This window comes from Pinus tabuliformis, chromosome X (assembly GCF_031772625.1).
Source record: "Pinus tabuliformis cultivar Carrire ecotype Pingquan chromosome X, CPIR1, whole genome shotgun sequence".
In the NCBI taxonomy this organism is placed as follows: Eukaryota; Viridiplantae; Streptophyta; class Pinopsida; order Pinales; family Pinaceae; genus Pinus; species Pinus tabuliformis.
Window position 1 is genome coordinate 1,624,091,181 of NC_142308.1, and position 18,957 is coordinate 1,624,110,137.

At 39.4% G+C, this 18,957-nt stretch overlaps 1 protein-coding gene across 3 annotated transcripts in view; it reads right to left on the reverse strand.

The window, feature by feature from the left end:
• Window positions 1-18,957, reverse strand: part of LOC149146258 (Tetratricopeptide repeat (TPR)-like superfamily protein) — a 381,927-nt gene that overhangs the window by 196,074 nt on the left and 166,896 nt on the right. For all 3 annotated transcript variants that reach the window (XM_089453142.1, XM_089453143.1, XM_089453144.1), the window contains one exon: window positions 2,631-2,810. In XM_089453142.1, coding sequence (XP_089309268.1) covers window positions 2,631-2,810 — 180 coding nt within the window. The remainder of the gene's footprint in view (window positions 1-2,630; window positions 2,811-18,957) is intronic.

Consider the following 18,957-nt stretch of genomic DNA (forward strand, 5'->3'; position numbering starts at 1 on the left):
AAAAGATCCCTACATGGGAGATTCTTCAATCTCGTTTCAAGCAGGGTCCTGGCAGATGTCCGTTATGTTTTGCTGACTCTGAATGTATTTCACATCTGTTTCTTTCATGTCCCTTTACAAGGCAAGTCTGGTATGAAGTGGAAAAGCTCTTGAATGTCAAAATAAGGTGGGAGGGGGAAGATATGTCAATTGCTTGGGATTATTGGTGGAACCACTTTCATGAGAAGAACCTGAGGAACCTCCCCCCCATTATTTGTTGGGGCATATGGTTAGCCAGAAACCGAAGTATCTTCAAAGAAAAATCCACCCCTGCGGCAGCCATAGCAATTCAAAGTTATGCCATTCTTGACAGCATACCTGAGCCGGAAGGTCCTGCAAAATCTGATCAGCGGAGGGAGGTCCACATAAAAGATGGGATCCCATGGGCTTTCTTTGATGGGGCAGCCCAAAACAACATCACAGGAGCAAGGATTATTATCCATAGTAGCCCTTCTCACTCTCTAAAAGCCTCGGTGGGACTCGGGATAGGATCCAATAATTTTGCAGAACTCTCAGCCTTAAAACTACTTCTTTGCTGGCTCATCCACAAAAACATCCTTGCAGTTCAGATTTTTGGAGACTCGCTGAATGTTGTAAACTGGGTTATTGGGAAATATAGATGCAAGCATTATGTGTTGATGCCATTGTTAGAAGAAATACAAAATTTAAAGCTGCAGTTTAATGTTTTTTCCATTGATCACATTTACAGGGACAGAAATGAGGAGGCAGACAGGCTTTCTAAGGATGGTTTGCAGCAAGCTGTGGGTGCATGGAGAATAACTGAACAGCATCAGGACCAGATCCGTGTGTCGGATCTTCCACCATACACCTAATGTTTTTTTCTTTCCTCTATATTTATATGCACTAGTCTGTATCAGTGGTTTTATATGAGGCTGGTGACTTATGAAAACTGTGACTATCTCTGTTTTTTCTGGTTTGATCGGCTCTGTTAAGAGCGTGCAGTGTTTTGTTGTACATTGTCCTTGCTATGGGTTGTTTTCCTTTCGAAAGGAGACCCAGATTTTTTGAGACCTCCTTGTATACAGGTTTCATGGTATGGCCGTATAGGCCGGGCACAGGAGTTCTTACAGAACTTGGTAGTTTGCTGCTGATTACTCAGAAGAGCGTATGCTCTTTCCTCATGCAGTTTTTGCAGAATGTTTACTCATATGCTTTGTAACTTTTTTATTCCTTATAAAAAAGTTCGTTTTTTTTCCTTGGAAAAAAAGTACAAATATCAAAAGTATATTATGAATACCGAACCTAGTTACATTTCCTTCAACAAGGGGGAGGTTAACCCTATGTGGACCCAGTGGACCCATGTGGACCCAGATGGGAAAAATGTTGAATGGGGTTAGAATGAGTGGAAGGGAGTGATGTATATGGTGTTAGAGAAATGGGACTACGCAACCAAAATCAAGGTTTTCCATGTAGTGCCAACCCTAAATCTAATAGCTAGTAAAGAAGATCCCACAGGACTAGGATACAAGCGTAACCACCAAATCGGGCAAAGGAGTTAAGAGTACATACCTAGCGCACTCTTTCTGTCGAATCCCCCCACCAATTCATGCCCAAAAGTGTCCATGAAAAGTAAGGAAAGTTACTCAACTATACCAACGAAAATCCATACCTTCGGGGTTGGGAGGCCCACCTTCAAACATACAATCATAACAGATGGGCGAGGGATCACATGGCTGGCTCAAATGGCAGAGGTAATCGCACGTCGAGCTATCTTGTGGCTGCAAGGGGCTGTTGGCTGCCAGTTGAGGACCATCTAGGAAAAAACATTCTCCTATATACAATACCCACGGGTGGTGGGTAACATGTCCCGAGTGATGACCTTTCCTAACAGAATAAATCGAGCATTAACAGGGCCATACCAAGTTGAGACTTGATGCACAACCTACTAATAGAATTTTTGCAAACCCACGATAATTAGAGTAGAATCTGTGTGACAAGAGATGATTGTCATGTCATGCACATTCTAAACTTTTTATAGTTTACCAGACCCATCACTCAATTTTCAATTGCCTATAGACCTAAATATTGCTTCTTCATTTCTTACCAGATTTTATTTTATTTCAAGATTACAAACACTAATCTCTTGATTAGCAAATTTCCAATAACTGTTAATGCTCAGCATAACCCACTAATTACTAATTATGAACTGCATCTTGTAACCTCTAACTAATTGATCATTAATATGACAACCAATCTAACATAAACCACTTCAGATTGATATCAGTAATAGTTTGGTGATATAATAAATATTTATAACAACTAATGACTTACCAAGCCACTTCCATTGTGCAGTAATTACCAAAAACAGGTTGCCCTTGTGATAGTGAGATCAGATCATGATACGAAGGAATGTTTCATTGATGGAATTCAAACATAAATATGAAAGGAACCAACAATAATATTTTCTAAATGATCATATATAGTATAAGTAAATTTATGCTTTTACATTGATTCAAATCTGGCATACAAAACATTTCATTATATACTGAAAACATCAAGGCTGTCTCAAATGCATGCATTCAATGTTTAGATAGGCTACAGGACCGCAACTGTTCAAAATATATTCTCACCACTGCACGGCATGCAGTAAGTAGGGAATTGAAAGCGCGTGTGTATTGTGGTTCCTCGTCAATCATTCTATCCAACATTGCCTCAGCCAAATCAAGCTCGCGACTTCTGCTGTATCCAATTGCAAGTGTTGTATATGTACTATTGTCTAGCTTCAGAGATTTACTTTCCATTGCTTTAACCTGCACATTAACATGATGTCGCATTATTACTAACATAAGTCCAAGGTGTCATCAGAACTTTTCCGCTAATACTTCTTGGCTCTGACAAACGACATTATTTCAGCGGCACCTAAGGTCACTATAAGTATATGATCCCAAATTTGTAAAGATTTAAACAACAATTTTGCTTAGTTCCAGAGCATCTTTATTCTCCAAAATCATGTGAAATTTGTACCACTTATCTACGAGAGGTTATAAATAGAAATTCATATCTTCAAAAATAGAGTGAAACTGGGACATGAAACACCACAAAATGACAAAAAAAGCAATGCAGATTTCTAAATAACATATGAAAGCAACTGGAAAGATCAAAATGGCTAAATTCATGAGTAATACTAATCCAAATTTCCATTGAGAATTTGTGGAAAATACTGAAATAGAACCAATATAATGCTCGTATAATAAACAATTATAATGGACATCTAGTATCATACTTGGTCATTAGCTATTTTGTGTTATATATTTATGTTAGGGCTTTAAGTCACAATATGAGTTGACGATATAATCAGCAACTAATAAGTTACGACAAAAGGCATTGCATAGCTTCCATAATGTACATCTTCTCTATTATGTATTGAGACTTCTCTTCATCGAATAATATCCAATTACATTCTCTTTCCCATCTTCTTTCTTGCATCCCACCTGTCTATTTGTGAATCTCTATGTTGCTCTCCGTAACATACATAAAATCCTGTGGGATTCACTGAACTGATCACCATTGTTTTCTGAACCAGTTGCGTCATTCCATTCACAATCCGTGAAATGGAGAAATTTATGTGTGCCGGACCTGCCCAGAGCCAGTGGCCTGTTGAATACAGCCTTTTTGAAGCATTGTCACTAAAATCATCACAAAAAATGCATTAACTTCTACAACAAGATTATAGGAAGTTTGGATGAAAAGAACAGAGGTAATGAAAATAAAATATGACTTGGTTAAAGCGAGGATCACCATAATATAACAGATCCCAAGGTTTGACCGTCGGGCAGATATAGGTTGCATCCTTTTATTGTATCCTCATTTACGAAGTGTCTGGACTCTGCACTAAGTTCTTACGAACAATTGTATATATTAAGCTACACACACAGAGATAGAGAAGACAAAAGTAGGTACAAAACCAAGGTATTAATAGAAAAAGATCAACAACAAAAAAATTGAAAGTAAAAAGTTATTTTTTTTAAATATCAAAATGGAAATAGTAAAATAAATGTGCTTCAACCATGACCTACTCATATGAACAGGAAGCCATGGCATTAAGTCAATAAATAATGATATGGCTAAGTATTTCAAAATGTACCCACCAAGAGATGAAAATGAATGAATTCAAATTAATTAAAAGTTGAGAATTATATGGGCCAACAAGAGAATCGATGGAACCAAATCTCACTGATTTGGAAATAGCCTCCTCACAGGTGTGCTATAGAGAGAGAGTGCAAAATCCAAGTACAAGTGTGCTGCAAACGATGGTGCCCAAGTTCATTCAAGAGAAAATGCCACTCACAAGAGAAAACACAAAAATATAAGTGCCCTTAGATTTATAACACTTTATTTTGGTGGTTTTTATTGGGGTATGTATGATGCTCCAAGAGTCCAAAGTATACCCAATCTAATGTAAAATGTAAAAGTCACATCATATAAGTGACTAATAAAAAGATAGACACAAGTTAAATTAGATACCAGTAAATAAGCTAGTTAAGTTTTACAAGTAACACGACTATCCAGCAAATAAGATAAGCTATGACAATTTTATCAATGTTCAATAAACGACTACATATAGGTCAATGGGACTGCAAGGTACAAAGTACTCTAAAACTATGAGAGCATAGAATTGCTCCTATAAAATACGGCGTAAAGAAGAAATAACCTAAAAACTAGAATCTAGAATTCAGCACCTAAAAAAATAAGTGTTGATGAAAAGACTAAAATAGATCACAAACATTAGGGAGCAACAAGTGGCACAGCCCTGAACGTATGCCAAGGAAGGGTATTTGCCTCAATGTTTACTAGATATACCTAGAAAAAATAGACTCTTGCAGGCCATTCGCCATTGAGCATGTGTCTCTCATACCATCTAAGGACAAAGGGAAGAAACTTGTGATAGATGACTATTCAAAGTATAACTAGATGAAGAATTGGTATGCAATGTATCTCACCATCTCAGTGGAACAGCTTGGATTTACTCTCTAGGAGAGTGTTATGAAAAAAATAGTTAATTTTAGATTTATTATTTAATTTAGGTTTAGTTAGGCGAAAGGGCACGATCATAAGATCATGCCCTTTTCGAAAGGGTGTCCCTGGCGATATATAAGCCAGGCATCCCCACTGTAAACATCATCATCTGTAATTTTCATCATTTTAATAAAGTATTTTATTCATTTATAGTCTGCGTATCAGAATTTCTGTTTCATCTGGTATCAGAGCAGCGATCTTCTCGCCTGGCAACACACCCCGCGTTCACCAGTCTCTGTCATTGTCTCCACCTTGTCCCCATTGTTCAACGTAACTATATCCCCATCATTTCTCCACTGTCCATTGCTTGTTCCCTCTGCCCACGCGCTATACATTCTGCTGCTAGACAACCTGTCTACAATCAACTATCGGTCCACACTCCGTGCTCCCTGCCCACTGTATCATCGCTTCCTCCTGTCCGCTGCCGACCATTTTTCATACACCCCGGTCATTGCGTCCCCCATTCCATCCGCGGGCACCATATCCCAATTAACGGACGCTGTTTTCTTAAAAAAAAAAAATCGTGAACTGAAGGAGTACGCCAACAGACGTGCCGGTTAGAAGTCATTCCATCTGGTATAACGTGCCGGTTAGAAGTCATATAAGTTGCCAACAGACGTGCCGGTTATAAGTTGCCAACAGACGTGCCGGTTAGAAGTCATATAGATAAGAAAAACTATAAACGTGATTCGGTGATTCGGGTGCCGGTTAGAAGTTAAACCATATATATAAAAAAAAATTATAACGTAATTCTGTGATTCGGGTATATATATATCACATTATAATTATATATATTATATATATATAATTTAATAAAAAGTTATATAATTTATAACTTTAAATTATATATATATATATATTTATAATAATTAATAATTCTAAATTAATTATTATAATTTATAATTAAATAAATATATATTTATATTAATTAAATTAAATTATTAAATTAATTTAATTTAAAATATATATTTATTAATTAATTAAATTAAATTATTAAATTAATTTAATTTAATTATTTAAAAAAAAAAAAAAAAGAGGAAAGGAAATATTTTTTAGCTGGCAAATAAATACACGCCTCCGCACACTCGCTCAATGTCGACAATGACAATGGCGGATTTCCAGAAAAGGTTGTTGGATGCAGAGCAAAGGATAAATAACAACCACGACGAAGTCAGTAAGAGATTAAATGACGTCGAGAGCAAGCTTGGGGAACAAGCAGACAAAATAAAAAATCTTGAAGATACGACAAATTGAATAGAGATAAAAATGGAAAGTCAACATGTCCAAACAGGAGTAAGCTTGAGAGAAGTTTTAACAATGCTGAAAAGTCTGTGTAAAAAGTCGAATTGTACACCCGAAGAGCTATTGAAAGAAGGTGAAGAGAATCAAGAACACATCTCGCCAGAGTCAACTAAGTCCACAGATTCTCATGACAAGGATGAATCCCCAAAAAAATCAATGACACACCACCAAGAAGCAAGTAACACTGCCTTCACAAACAAGCAACTTTGGGATACCCTTACTAGTCAACACCCTCTTTTTGCTCAACCATTAGCCACATACCAGAAGAGGGTAAAGGTTGAGATGCCTAAATTCGATGGGAACGAAAAAAACAATGTGGCATGGATAAATAAAGCAGAAGAATACTTTGAAATATATGACATCACTGACGATGACGAAAAGCTCAGACATGCATCCATGAAAATGGAGGGAGAAGCATATAACTGGTACATGTGGTGGAAAAAGACAACACACGTCATTAGCTGGAGGAGATTTAAAGATGCATTCTTCAAAAGATTCCAAGGTGTGAGGGAAGAAGAGTTCTTTTCAAAACTCATTAAATTACGACAAAAAGGGAGTGTGGATGAATACACTCAAGAATGGGAGACTTTAGTGACGCGAGTACCAGGGTTATCAGAATCTCGTCTAATTCAGTCATACATCTCGGGGCTCAAAACCCATTTACAAGCAGAACTTGAGATGCATGATATTACATCTATAGAAGAAGCAAGACGAAAAGCAAAAACAGCTGAAAAGAAATCTGAACCAATGTTTTGGTCAACAACGGAAAAAGCTTATGCAAGACGAAGGATACCCCAGTATATGGACTCAAATAAGACAAGATATGTTCCCCCACATCGTCGTGAAGATGAAAAATCTAATGTGGAAAAGCAAAGGATAAAAGAGGGTAAATGTAAACGCTGTGGTGAGAAGTGGGACCCCAAACATAGGTGTGTTAAAGGAAAGGAACCAAAGAACCTATATAATTGTGAAGCAACCAATGATTCAAACAGTGAAGAGTCTGATATTGAAGAAACAGAAGATGCCCCAGAATTCTCACCAGAAATAGATGACGAAAGTATTCCACAAGTATCATTATCAGCTATGACAGGTATATCACAACCTCAGACCTTAAAATTAAAAGGACACATAAAGAAGAACTCGTTTCTATGGGATGAGGAAGCAGGAAGGTGTTTTGAAAAATTAAAAGAAATTATGTCTAATGCTCCCGTATTAGCAACACCAGATTTTTCTAAACCATTTATCATTGAGTGTGATGCTTCTGGATTCGGTATAGGTGCAGTATTAATGCAACAAGGACATCCCATAGCTTTTGAAAGTAGGAAGCTCAATAAAAGAGAGCGCCTCAAATCCACATACAACAAAGAAATGCTAGCTATCATGCACGCACTAGCTAAGTGGAGGCAATATCTTTTGGGAAGTAAGTTTTCTATTCGAACAGACCATAACAGTCTCCAACATCTCCTTCAACAAAAAACGCTTTCCGAAGAACAACAAAAATGGATTGAAAAAATTGCCGCTTTTGACTTGGAAATACTACATAAAAGAGGTAAAGACAATGTAGTAGCCGATGCCTTATCCAGGAAAGATGAAGAACCAACATTACTTGCAATGTCGGTTGTTGTTCCTGAGTGGCTTAACGAAATTCGAAGTGAGTATGCCAAGGACCCAGAAGTAACAGCAATAATCAATAACCTTCCCAATAACTCAAAATTTGAGTGGAAGAATGACATCCTATGGTATAAAGGAAGAATATATCTAAGTACAAATTCCAAGTTTAAGTTTAAGATACTCAAAGAATTACATGACTCACCGTCAGCTGGACACGTAGGATTCTTTAAGACTTACTACAATGCACGTCAATCCTTCTTTTGGAAGGGAATGAATCGTGATATTCAGAAGTATGTAGCAGAATGTGATACATGTCAAAGGAATAAAAGCGAAAATATTACGACACCAGGATTACTTCACCCCTTAAACATTCCAAATCAGAAGTGGGAGGAAATCTCGATGGACTTTATTGAAGGATTACCAGTATCTGAAGGCAAGGACAAGATTTTCGTAGTAGTCGACAGACTCACCAAATATGCTCACTTTATGGCAATAAAGAAGTCATACTCAGCAAAAGAAATCGCTGAAATATTTTGCAAAAATATATATAAGTTGCACGGTTTTCCAAAAGTCATTATAAGTGATAGAGATGCCAAGTTCAAAGGTAATTTCTGGAAGGAATTGTTCAACCATGTAGGAACTTACTTAAATATGAGTTCCGCTTATCACCCGCAAACAGATGGCCAAACAGAAGTTGTCAATAAATGTTTGGAGGCCTACCTACGTTGCTACGCTACAGAAAAACAAAATAAATGGGCTCAATGGTTACACCTTGCTGAATGGTGGTATAACTCCACCTATCATACGTCAGCGAAAATGACGCCATTCCAAGCCCTATATGGATATGAACCCCCGAAATGGAAAGATCTAGCTATGGTCCAAACAAATCTACCTGCTGTTAAAGATCAACTAGAAGAAACCCAGAAAATCGTCCAAATATTAAAAGAAAATCTAAATAATGCAAGGAATCGTATGAAGCAACAAGCAGACCGTAACAGAACCGAAAGAGAGTTTGAAGTTGGAGAATGGGTATTTGTTAAGCTCCAACCATACAAACAATTATCCTTAAAACAGAAAGGAAAAAACAAATTGGCACCAAAGTTTTATGGACCTTATCAGATCAACAAAAAGATTAGCCAAGTTGCATATGGTTTAAGCCTTCCAGAGACAAGTCGTGTTCACAACGTTTTCCACGTATCTTGCCTTAAAAGGGCCCTAGGTAACAATCAAACAGCGCAAACAACACTTCCATCCCTAGATGATGAGGGAAGAGTTATTTTAGAACCAGAAGGTATTTTGTCTACTAGAGAAAGAAAGCTTCGTTATCGTACTATCAAGGAATATCTGATCAAGTGGAAGGACTTGCCCGAAGAAGAAGCTTCTTGGGAGAATGAAGCATTTTGTCAACAACATCCGTCGTTACGTATGCTTTGAGGACAAAGCATTCTTTCGAGAGGAAGGCAATGTTATGAAAAAAATAGTTAATTTTAGATTTATTATTTAATTTAGGTTTAGTTAGGCGAAAGGGCACGATCATAAGATCATGCCCTTTTCGAAAGGGTGTCCCTGGCGATATATAAGCCAGGCATCCCCACTGTAAACATCATCATCTGTAATTTTCATCATTTTAATAAAGTATTTTATTCATTTATAGTCTGCGTATCAGAATTTCTGTTTCAGAGAGGTCTGCCTGTTGAAAGGATCTAGATCAAAAACTTCGCAAAGATGTCATCAGACGAGGGCACGAAACCACCTTGGAATTGTGATTTGGGGTAGCATCGGATGTGCTCTAAACATGAAAATTGGTGGAGAGGCTAAAGCACATGAGATCTCCAAGACCAAAAAATGGTTTGGGCAGATTCTACCCGGTTAAAGAGATATTGAAAAAGAAATTATTTTTAATGGAGTTCCTAAGTCTAAACATAGGAAAAATAAAATATTAATGGGTATTAATATAAAACTGGGTTAGAAGGTTCTAAATGGCATGGATCAAGCCAAATCTAATCTTAGTCGTTGATTAGAGATGTAATCTCAGTCGTTGAAGGACCAACAAGAAAGGTATAAGAAGAGGCTTGAGGGTCAGTTAGAGGATACACCAAAGTGATCAGTCATTCGATTTTCTAGAGCGGGGTTTGCTAAGAAAAGTCGAATAGTGATCAGTTTGCAGCGAGGGGCAGTGAGTACGAGACAGAGAGGCAAAGATAGTGTCGGAAGACCAACACAGAGGCAAAGAGGCAGATGCAGAATCTAGAGGGAGCCACGCAAAGGCTAGCAGAGACAACACAGAGGCTAGGAGGGCCTGTGTCATCCACGCAGAGGCTGCTGGAGTGACGCAGAGAGCCAGAGAGGCTGCGCAGAGCCTCAGAGAGCTGACGCAGGGGGTTTTCAAGCTGATGAAGAGGCCAGGAGGGCTGACGCAATGCTTCAGTTGCGCTGGAGAGGGTTTTGTGGAGCAGATTTTCTGAATATCTGCTTCCGAATAGAGAGTTATTATTGCCAGATTATTTTCCCTGTCGGGTGAGCCGGTTTGGCACCTTGTTGTCCTCAGATAGACTGCATAATAAAATAACCCTCAAAATTGCTGCACCGGTTTTTCCAAGTTGGGATTTTCCAGGGACGAGTTGTCCAAAAACAACGGTGTCACTTGTGTGTTTGCTATTTCTTTTAGTAATTGATCTATAGATGGTTGAGACTGTATTGTGTTTATTTCGATATTTATATGTTCTTGTTCGTAATTAACAAGTAGGAGAAATGAACCAGAGAATACAGATAAAATTTCTAACGGGTAATACTTATAAATTTCAACATGGTATCCGAGCGTGGTTGCAAATCACAAGAGAGCTGAAGGCACCAGCTGAAGCAGAGCATTTGCAACAGAAACAATTGTCCCGAGTGACAGAAGTTGTTCCTAACAGAAAGTGGCATAGAAGGCTTGACGCAGAGGGACTGCGTCATCAGTTCGGGCCAGAGAGCGGTCAGCGCAGAGGCTAAAGAGGGAAAAAAAGGCTCAGGAAGAGCCACACAGAGACCAGGAGGGTTGACACAGTTGGCTAGTGGAGCATTTCAGCCAGTGTCGGGATTGCGCAGAGCCTAGAGGCTCAGTCCTTCGGTTGCTGGGATTTAGGAAGCTGTGGGCAGTTTGCGGGGAGTGAAGCTGGTGGGGTGTTGTTGCTGCCGAGACAGAACAGTACCTAACGGGGAAAAACCAAGGTAGAGGGAGTCGCTACCTAGGTGGATTTCTAGCTAAGAAATCTAGATCAGTGTTGCAGGTGCATAGGAGATCAGAGAGAGGTCTGACTCGACGGTTGGCATGAGGATTTCCAGGAGGGAAATCGAGGCTTAGAGGGAGTCTAGCAAAGAAATTCCAGACGAGAAATAGAGACTCAGAGGAGTCGAAGAGAGAAACTCCAGAGGGAAGTAGAGACTCGGAGGAGTCGAAAGGAAGAGCAGAGAGATGGCCATGAATGAGTTGAGGGATCAAGACAGCCTGGACAGGGCGTCCAACTTTGTCGTCTGGAAGGCCAGGATCCTATCCATTCTAGATAGACATCGCATCAAGGCCTTCGCCTTGGGAACATTGGCTATCCCAGTTGACCCAGTTGACAATGAAAAGTACGAGGAAGCAATGGCCAAGGCGAAATGCATAATCCTTGATGGGGTCAAGGACCATGCGGTCCAACATATTGCCGAGAAGGAGACGGCAAAGGAAATGTGGGACTCCTTGAATACGTTGATAGAGTAAGATGTTACTAAAGAATCAGCTACGATCATACTAGATGTAGAAGGGGGAGTAGATAGATCACTTCCTCAATAGATTGGAGGAGATCTAGGACCAACTGATTTCCATAGGAGCCACACTAGATCAAGAGTTGATGGTGAGGACCACCCTAAATGCAGTCTCCGAGGAGCGAGAGACATTTGTCCAGAGTATTCTGGGCAGGGCGAATCTTCCAAATTGGGAAGAATTGTGGCCATCTCTTTGCCAAGAAGAGATCAGACCGTTGTCCAAGATGGGAAGTAGCAGGAAAGGAGTCTGGATCAAAGAGGAGGAAGAGGATGCAGCTCTGGCATCTGCGAGGAAGCACGAGAAAAGGAAGAAAAAATCTCTCCAAGATAAAGTGCTTCAACTGTGGGGAACTAGGGCATTATGCGAACCAGTGTCCAAGGAAGAAGAATAAGGGAGAGGCGTCTGACTCCAAGGCAGCACCAGCGAAGGCAGAAAAGAAGGTAAAGGAAGATGATGATTGTGCCATGAGTGCTCATGTACCTGTAGAGAAGAGATGGGGAGACATCGAGTTGTAGTCAAGAAGACCACAAGCAATAAGGGGCAAGATCCTTGAGGTACCCAAACTCTTGGATTATACTTGGCTATGGGAGTCCCGAAGTGAGAAGTAGCAGGATGGCGCATGTCGGTAGAAACGTATGTGGATGAAGCGGCAGAGAGTGCTACAGTGCAGTAGTCCCGGGCAGCGTAGGGAGAGTTGCAGTAGTGTGGGAGGCACAAAGGACGTTGCAGCAGTGCAGGATGGCACGGAGAGGTTTGCAGCAATGCGAGAGGCAGGGAATTGTTGCAGCAGTGCAGAGGCAGTAGGGGGAGCAGGAGATAGCGACAAAGAGTGCTTCAGCATCAGGAGTGTTTCTAGCCTAACAGGGATGTCAGTAGTTAGGTGGATCAGTTACTTACTTCTCAGTAACTGAGTTGCAGTGCAGTAGTAGTTGGCACTTGGCAGTAGCATGATGCCGCATGATGTGAGGGGATCGCAGTGCAGATGCAGTGTTGGGAGAAAGGACCAACAGCAGCACGGATGCAGAGGTAGCTGTCATACGGATGCAGCAGTGGCAATCGCAGAGCCATGGGCAGCAGTGCAGAGGATGTTGGGCGGGGAGGCCTAGCATTAGCACAAGTACCGACGCCGTATAATCAGAGTAAGGCTCAGTGAGGAGTACTACTAGAGCACAGTCCTCGCTGAGAGGGAGTGTTGATTTGGGGTAGCATCAGATGTGCTCTAGCCATTTAAATTGGTGGATAGGCTAAAGCACATGAGATCTCCAAGACCCATAAATGGTTTGGGCAGATTCTACCCGATTAAGGAGATATTAAAATAATTAATATTTTTAATGGAGTTCCTAAGTCTAGACATAGGAAAAAAAATATTAATGGATATTAATATAAAACTGGGTTAGAAGGTTCTAAATGACATGGATCAAGCCAAATCTAATCTTAGCCATTGATTAGAGATGTAATCTCAGTCGTTGAAGGACCAACAGGAAAGGTATTAGAGGAGGCTTGAGGGTTAGTTAGAGGATACACCAGAGTGATCAGCCATTCGATTTTCTAGAGCGGGGTTTGCTAAGAAAAGTCGAACCAGTGATCAGTTTGCAGCGAGGGGCAGTGAGTACGAGACAGAGAGGTAGAGGTAGTGTTGGAAGACCAACGCAGAGGCAGAGAGGCAGACGTAGAAACTAGAGGGAGCCACGCAGAGGCTAGCAGAGATAGCGCAGAGGCTAGGAGGGCCTGCGTCATCCACGCAAAGGCTGCGCAGAGCCTCAGAGAGCTGACACATGGGGGTTCTTAGGCTGATGTAGAGGCCAGGAGGGCTGACACAGTGCTTCAGTTGTGCTGGAGAGGGTTTCGTGGGGCAAATTTTCTGAATATTTGCTTCCGAATAGAGAGGTATTACTGTCGAATTATTTTCTCTATCGAGTGAGCTAGTTTGGCACCCTGTTGTACTCAGATAGATTGCATAACAAAATATCCCTCAAAATTGTTGAAACAATTTTCCCAAGTTGGGTTTTTCTGGGGGCAAGTTGTCCAAAAATAATGGTGTCACTTGTGTGTTTGCTATTTCTTTCAGCGGTTGATATGTAGATGCTTGAGACTGTATTGTGTTTATTTCGATATTTATATGTTTAAATAACTTGTTTGCAATTAACAAGTTGGAGAAATAAACCAAAGAATACAAATAAAATTTCTAACGGGTAATACTTAGAAATTTCAACAGGAACATCTAAATCTAGGCTCTATCAAAATAGTGTTGTTTGTTGTTGCCTCCATAATGTCCCTATCAACTAGTATAACCTAGAAAAAGAATGAGATAATATCAATGATGTCCAATCGAGAAGGCATCCTAAACTTAGAAGAATGAATGCACAATGCCTCTCTCATAAATAAATCCACACTTTTTGTTTGGATCCCAATAAATGGTAAGATATTTTTGGGACTCCCTAAAGAGGCAAAAGAATCGACCACATATCTTGTAGTAAATGGGAAACCAAAAAATAAAATATTTGTTCAAAATCTCCTATAAATGACACAAGTGACAAGAATCGTGTTGGAAATACTAAGAGGGGTGTGAATCAATATTTATTTTACAATTGTTACTTTACCAATTTTAGATCACTTATAAACAGAACACAAAATGAAAAATATAGAATAAATGATTTTATTAATCAGAAAGGATGAGGACTCCAATCCTCTTCTTTACAATAAATCAAGTACAATAATGCTTAGGGTTCCAACCCTAGATGAAGACACCAATCTTCAATCAACCAGGCCCCAACCTGTATGATGCCAAGCTCCAACTTGGTCTTTATGAGGCTCCAACCCTATCATCCACAAGGCTCCAACCTTGTCGTTATGAGGCTCCAACCTCTAGGGTTCTAACCCTCTCCATTGGCATAGGCTCCAAACTGATCTTCTTAAGGACTCTTATTCTCTAGGGCTCCAATCCTCTTAATTTGCTTCAGCTCTGCAATCTGGATTCAATAGGTCGTTCAAGGCCTCCAATTTCTTCTACAACAAGCCTTGATGATTTCTCCAAGAATGCCTTCTACAATGTCTTCACTTAGTCTTCAGTAACCCTTTGTTCATCAATGAAAACTTTACCAATCACTAAAAGGGTCTTCAAAACTCTTCATGATTCCCAATATAAGTTCCTTCAATGTCACTCCATGAGACTAAAGTGAAAAACTTCTGATACGTAGAAAAATATACATAGAAATGTTTATTAATAATTAATTGACAGAAGATGATCATTTACATTGGGAGTTCCTGGCTTATATATCACCATGGGCACCCTTTTGGGAAAGGGCATGATCTTATGATCGTGCCCTTTCGTCTAATTTACCCTAAAATTAAATAATAAACCTAAAACTAACTAATTTTTTGCATAACATTGCCTTCCTCTCGAAAGAATGTTGTGTCCTCAAAGCATACGTAACGACAGATGTTGTTGACAAAATATTTCATTCTCCCACGAAGCGTTTTCTTCGGGTAAGTCCTTCCACTTGATCAGATATTCCAAGATGATCACGGTCCCACACTTTAAAAGGTCTTGGATTAATCTCTCAATTTCCGTTTTTTGGTGATGTGGATATCGGTATGGCTTGATGTTGACGGGGTCTGACCCTGCCTTGACTTCTATTGTATGCTCAATCTCCCTATTAGGTGGCATCTTCATAGGTAGGTCTTGAAATACTTTTTCATGCTTCCGAATTAGATCTTGTATCTCTGGTGACTCTTCACTGGTCATATTTGCAGATAACATTTTTAATTGGTGACATTGTACTACACAAGCGGGTGCTCCTTTTCGAATCATCTTCATCATCTGAGATAATGATACAATTTGATTCTCTGGTGCTTGGAATCTGTGTAATTTGTACTTCTGACCTCCCCATTTGAATTTTATAAATTGTACTTGATGGTTGGCGGCATAAGTACCTAAAGTTCGTAGCCATTGGACACCTAAGACTACATCTACTCCACCTAACGGTACTGTGTAGAACGGAGACTCTAAATTAAAGTCTTGAATCTGAAATTTGACCTTATGGCATTTCCCCACCTTTTCAATCTTCTTACCGTTAGCTACCATCACTTTCATGTTTGGTAAGGGAAATGAAAAAAATTTAGTCTCTTTGCCACGTTTGCATCTAAAAAATTGTGTGCTACCAGAGTCGATGAGAACCACCACATTGTTCTTCTTTATGTGTCCTTTTAACTTTAAGGTCTGAGGTTGTGATATACCTGTCATAGCTGATAATGACACTTGCAGAATACTTCCGTCATCTAATTCTGGTGAGAATTCTGGGGCATCTTCTATTTCTTCTATGTCAGAATCTTCACTGTTTGAATCATTGGTTGCTTCACAATTATATAGGTTCTTTGGTTCTTTTCCCTTAGCACATCTATGTTTGGGGTCCCACTTCTCACCACAGCGCTTGCATTTACCCTCTTTTATCCTTTGCATTTCCACATTAGATTTTTCATCTTCACGACGATGTGGTGGAACATATCTCGTATTATTTGAGTCCACATACTGGGGTATTCTTCGTCTTGAATATGTTTTTTCCGCTTTTGACCAAAATATCGGTTCGAATTTCTTTTCGGCTGTTTTTGCTTTTCGTCTTGCTACTTCTATTGAAGTAATGCCATGCATCTCAAGTTCTACTTGTAAATGGGTTTTGAGTCCCAAGACGTATGACTGAATTAGACGAAATTCTGATAACCCAGGTACTTGTGTTACTAAGGTCTCCCATTCTTGAGTGTATTCATCCACACTTCCTTTTTGTTGTAATTTGATGAGTTTTGAAAAGAACTCTTCTTCCTTTACACCTTGGAATCTTTTAAAGAATGCATCCTTAAATTTTCTCCAACTAATGACGTGTGTTGTCTTTTTCCACCACATATACCAATTATATGCTTCCCCTTCCATTTTCATGGATGCATGCCTGAGCTTTTCGTCATCATCATTGATGTCATATATCTCAAAGTATTCTTCTGCTTTATTTATCCATGCAACATTTTTTTTTCATTTCCATCGAATTTAGGCATCTCGACTTTTGCCCTTTGCTGCTATGTCGCTAATGGTTGAGCGAAAAGGGGTGTTGATTGGTAAAAGTATCCCAGAGTTGCTTGTTTGTAAGAGTCACGTTACTCATTTCTTGGTGGGGTGTCGCTGATTTTTTTGGGGATTTAGCTTTTTCATGAGAGTCTGTTGTCTTTGTTGAATCTGATGAGTTGTGCTCTTGATTCTCTTTATTTTCTTGTAGTGGTTGTGCAGATGTACAGTTCATCTTTTTACACAGAAGTTTCAGCAATGTTAAGGACTCTCTGAGATCTACTTCTGTTTGGACATGGTTATTTTCCATCTTTATTTCTATTCGATCTGTCGTATCTTGAAGTTTTTTGATATTGTCAGCCTGCCCCTTAAGCTTGATCTCGAAATCATCTAATCTTTTATTGACCTCATCGTAGTTGTTATTTATCTTATGCTCTGCGTCCAACAATTTTTTTTGGAAATCCGCCATTGTCATTGTCGACATTAAGCGGTTTGTGGGGGCGTGTATTTAACTGCCAGCTTATATTTTTATTTTTATTTTTTTTAAATAATTAAATTAAAATAAATTTAATTATTTAAATTAACTTATATATCTATATATATATAGATATATATATATATATATATATATATATATATATATAAATATATATATATATAAAACTTATAACTAAATTAAATTAAGTTATGTATTATATATAACATACATATATATATATATATATATATATATATATATATAAACGTTATATATATAATTTTGAAGTTATAAATATATTATATATATCTTCCGCTTGACAGTCACGTCTGCTGGTGGGGGGTCACCTCATGTTGACCATTCAGAAAAAAAGCCTTTGAGCAGATAACACCGTCGAGTTCAAGGATCGCATAAAATGTCACGTATTTTTTTACCGACAAGAACAAACAAAAGGCGGACTAGACAGCGTGGTCGTGGAACCAATTCAATTGAACGTTAGAAGTGGCTCGTGAGCGGTAAGGCACGCGGAGAGCGGAGAAGAATGTTGGCAGTGTAGCTTCGAAAGGGCGGACGCGCGTGGCAGACAGGGTAAAAAATGGACAGCAGAATTTACATGAATGGCAGAATGGACTGAGGATTTGTTGGACGAGAGACTACTTCAACGATAGGGTTTGTGGCACAGTTGATGTCGCTATCAGGTATCGACTAATCAATTGATCGATCTCTGTGGTTTTTTATTCCTTCGTCTATTCGGAGAGCAGCGGATTGCAGTGGTGCAGCGATATAGCAGAGCAGGCCGAGGATGGTACACGACGTGGCCAAGAAAAGCGGACGAAACAAAAAAAAATGCAGGGATGGATGCAGATGGGGGCACGAGGGATAACGTCGTGGGGGTATGATGACTGTGAACAATTGCAGTAAGAGACTATGGTGGTGGCGGCGTTGTGCGGCTGACAAGGGTAGAAGTGGAAGGAATGCGGTGGCAGGCGACGCAGTGGGTAGAGGGAATGCAGTGGCAGGTGGTGCGGATGACTAATTGTGGCTGGAATTCGGGCGGTTGTGATACGATCTATGTAGAGGGCAGCGGAGTCAGCGGATGGACAGTCGAAGAATCGAACCAGTCTGATACCAATGAAGTGAAAAACTTCTGATACGCAGAAAACAAAAAAAATATATATATATGTGTGTGTGTGTGTGTGTCTGTGTGTTTATTAATAATTAATTGACAGATGATGATCATTTACATTGGGGCTTCCTGGCTTATGATCGTGCCCTTTCGTCTAATTTACCCTAAAATTAAATAATAAACCTAAAACTAACTAATTTTTTACATAACAGAGAGTCTTCAACAATGCATCCAGTTCTCTACTAATGCGTCCAAGATTAGCTTCTCCAAATAGATCTTCAACAATGCAAGATATCTTCAATTAGGTGCTCCAAGGTATTCTCCCGAATCTACAAGGCTCTAGGATCCAAAATAGCCTCCAATTATGCTTCAAAAACTTCAACCCTACTTCGATTAAGGTTTTCTCTTATAACCACACAATAGGTCTTTCCCAACAAGTCTTCAAAGCTAAGTTACCAGAAAACGGATACAGGTACGGGGTTTGAAACGGATACGGCAAATTTCAAAAAATATGGATACGATACGGC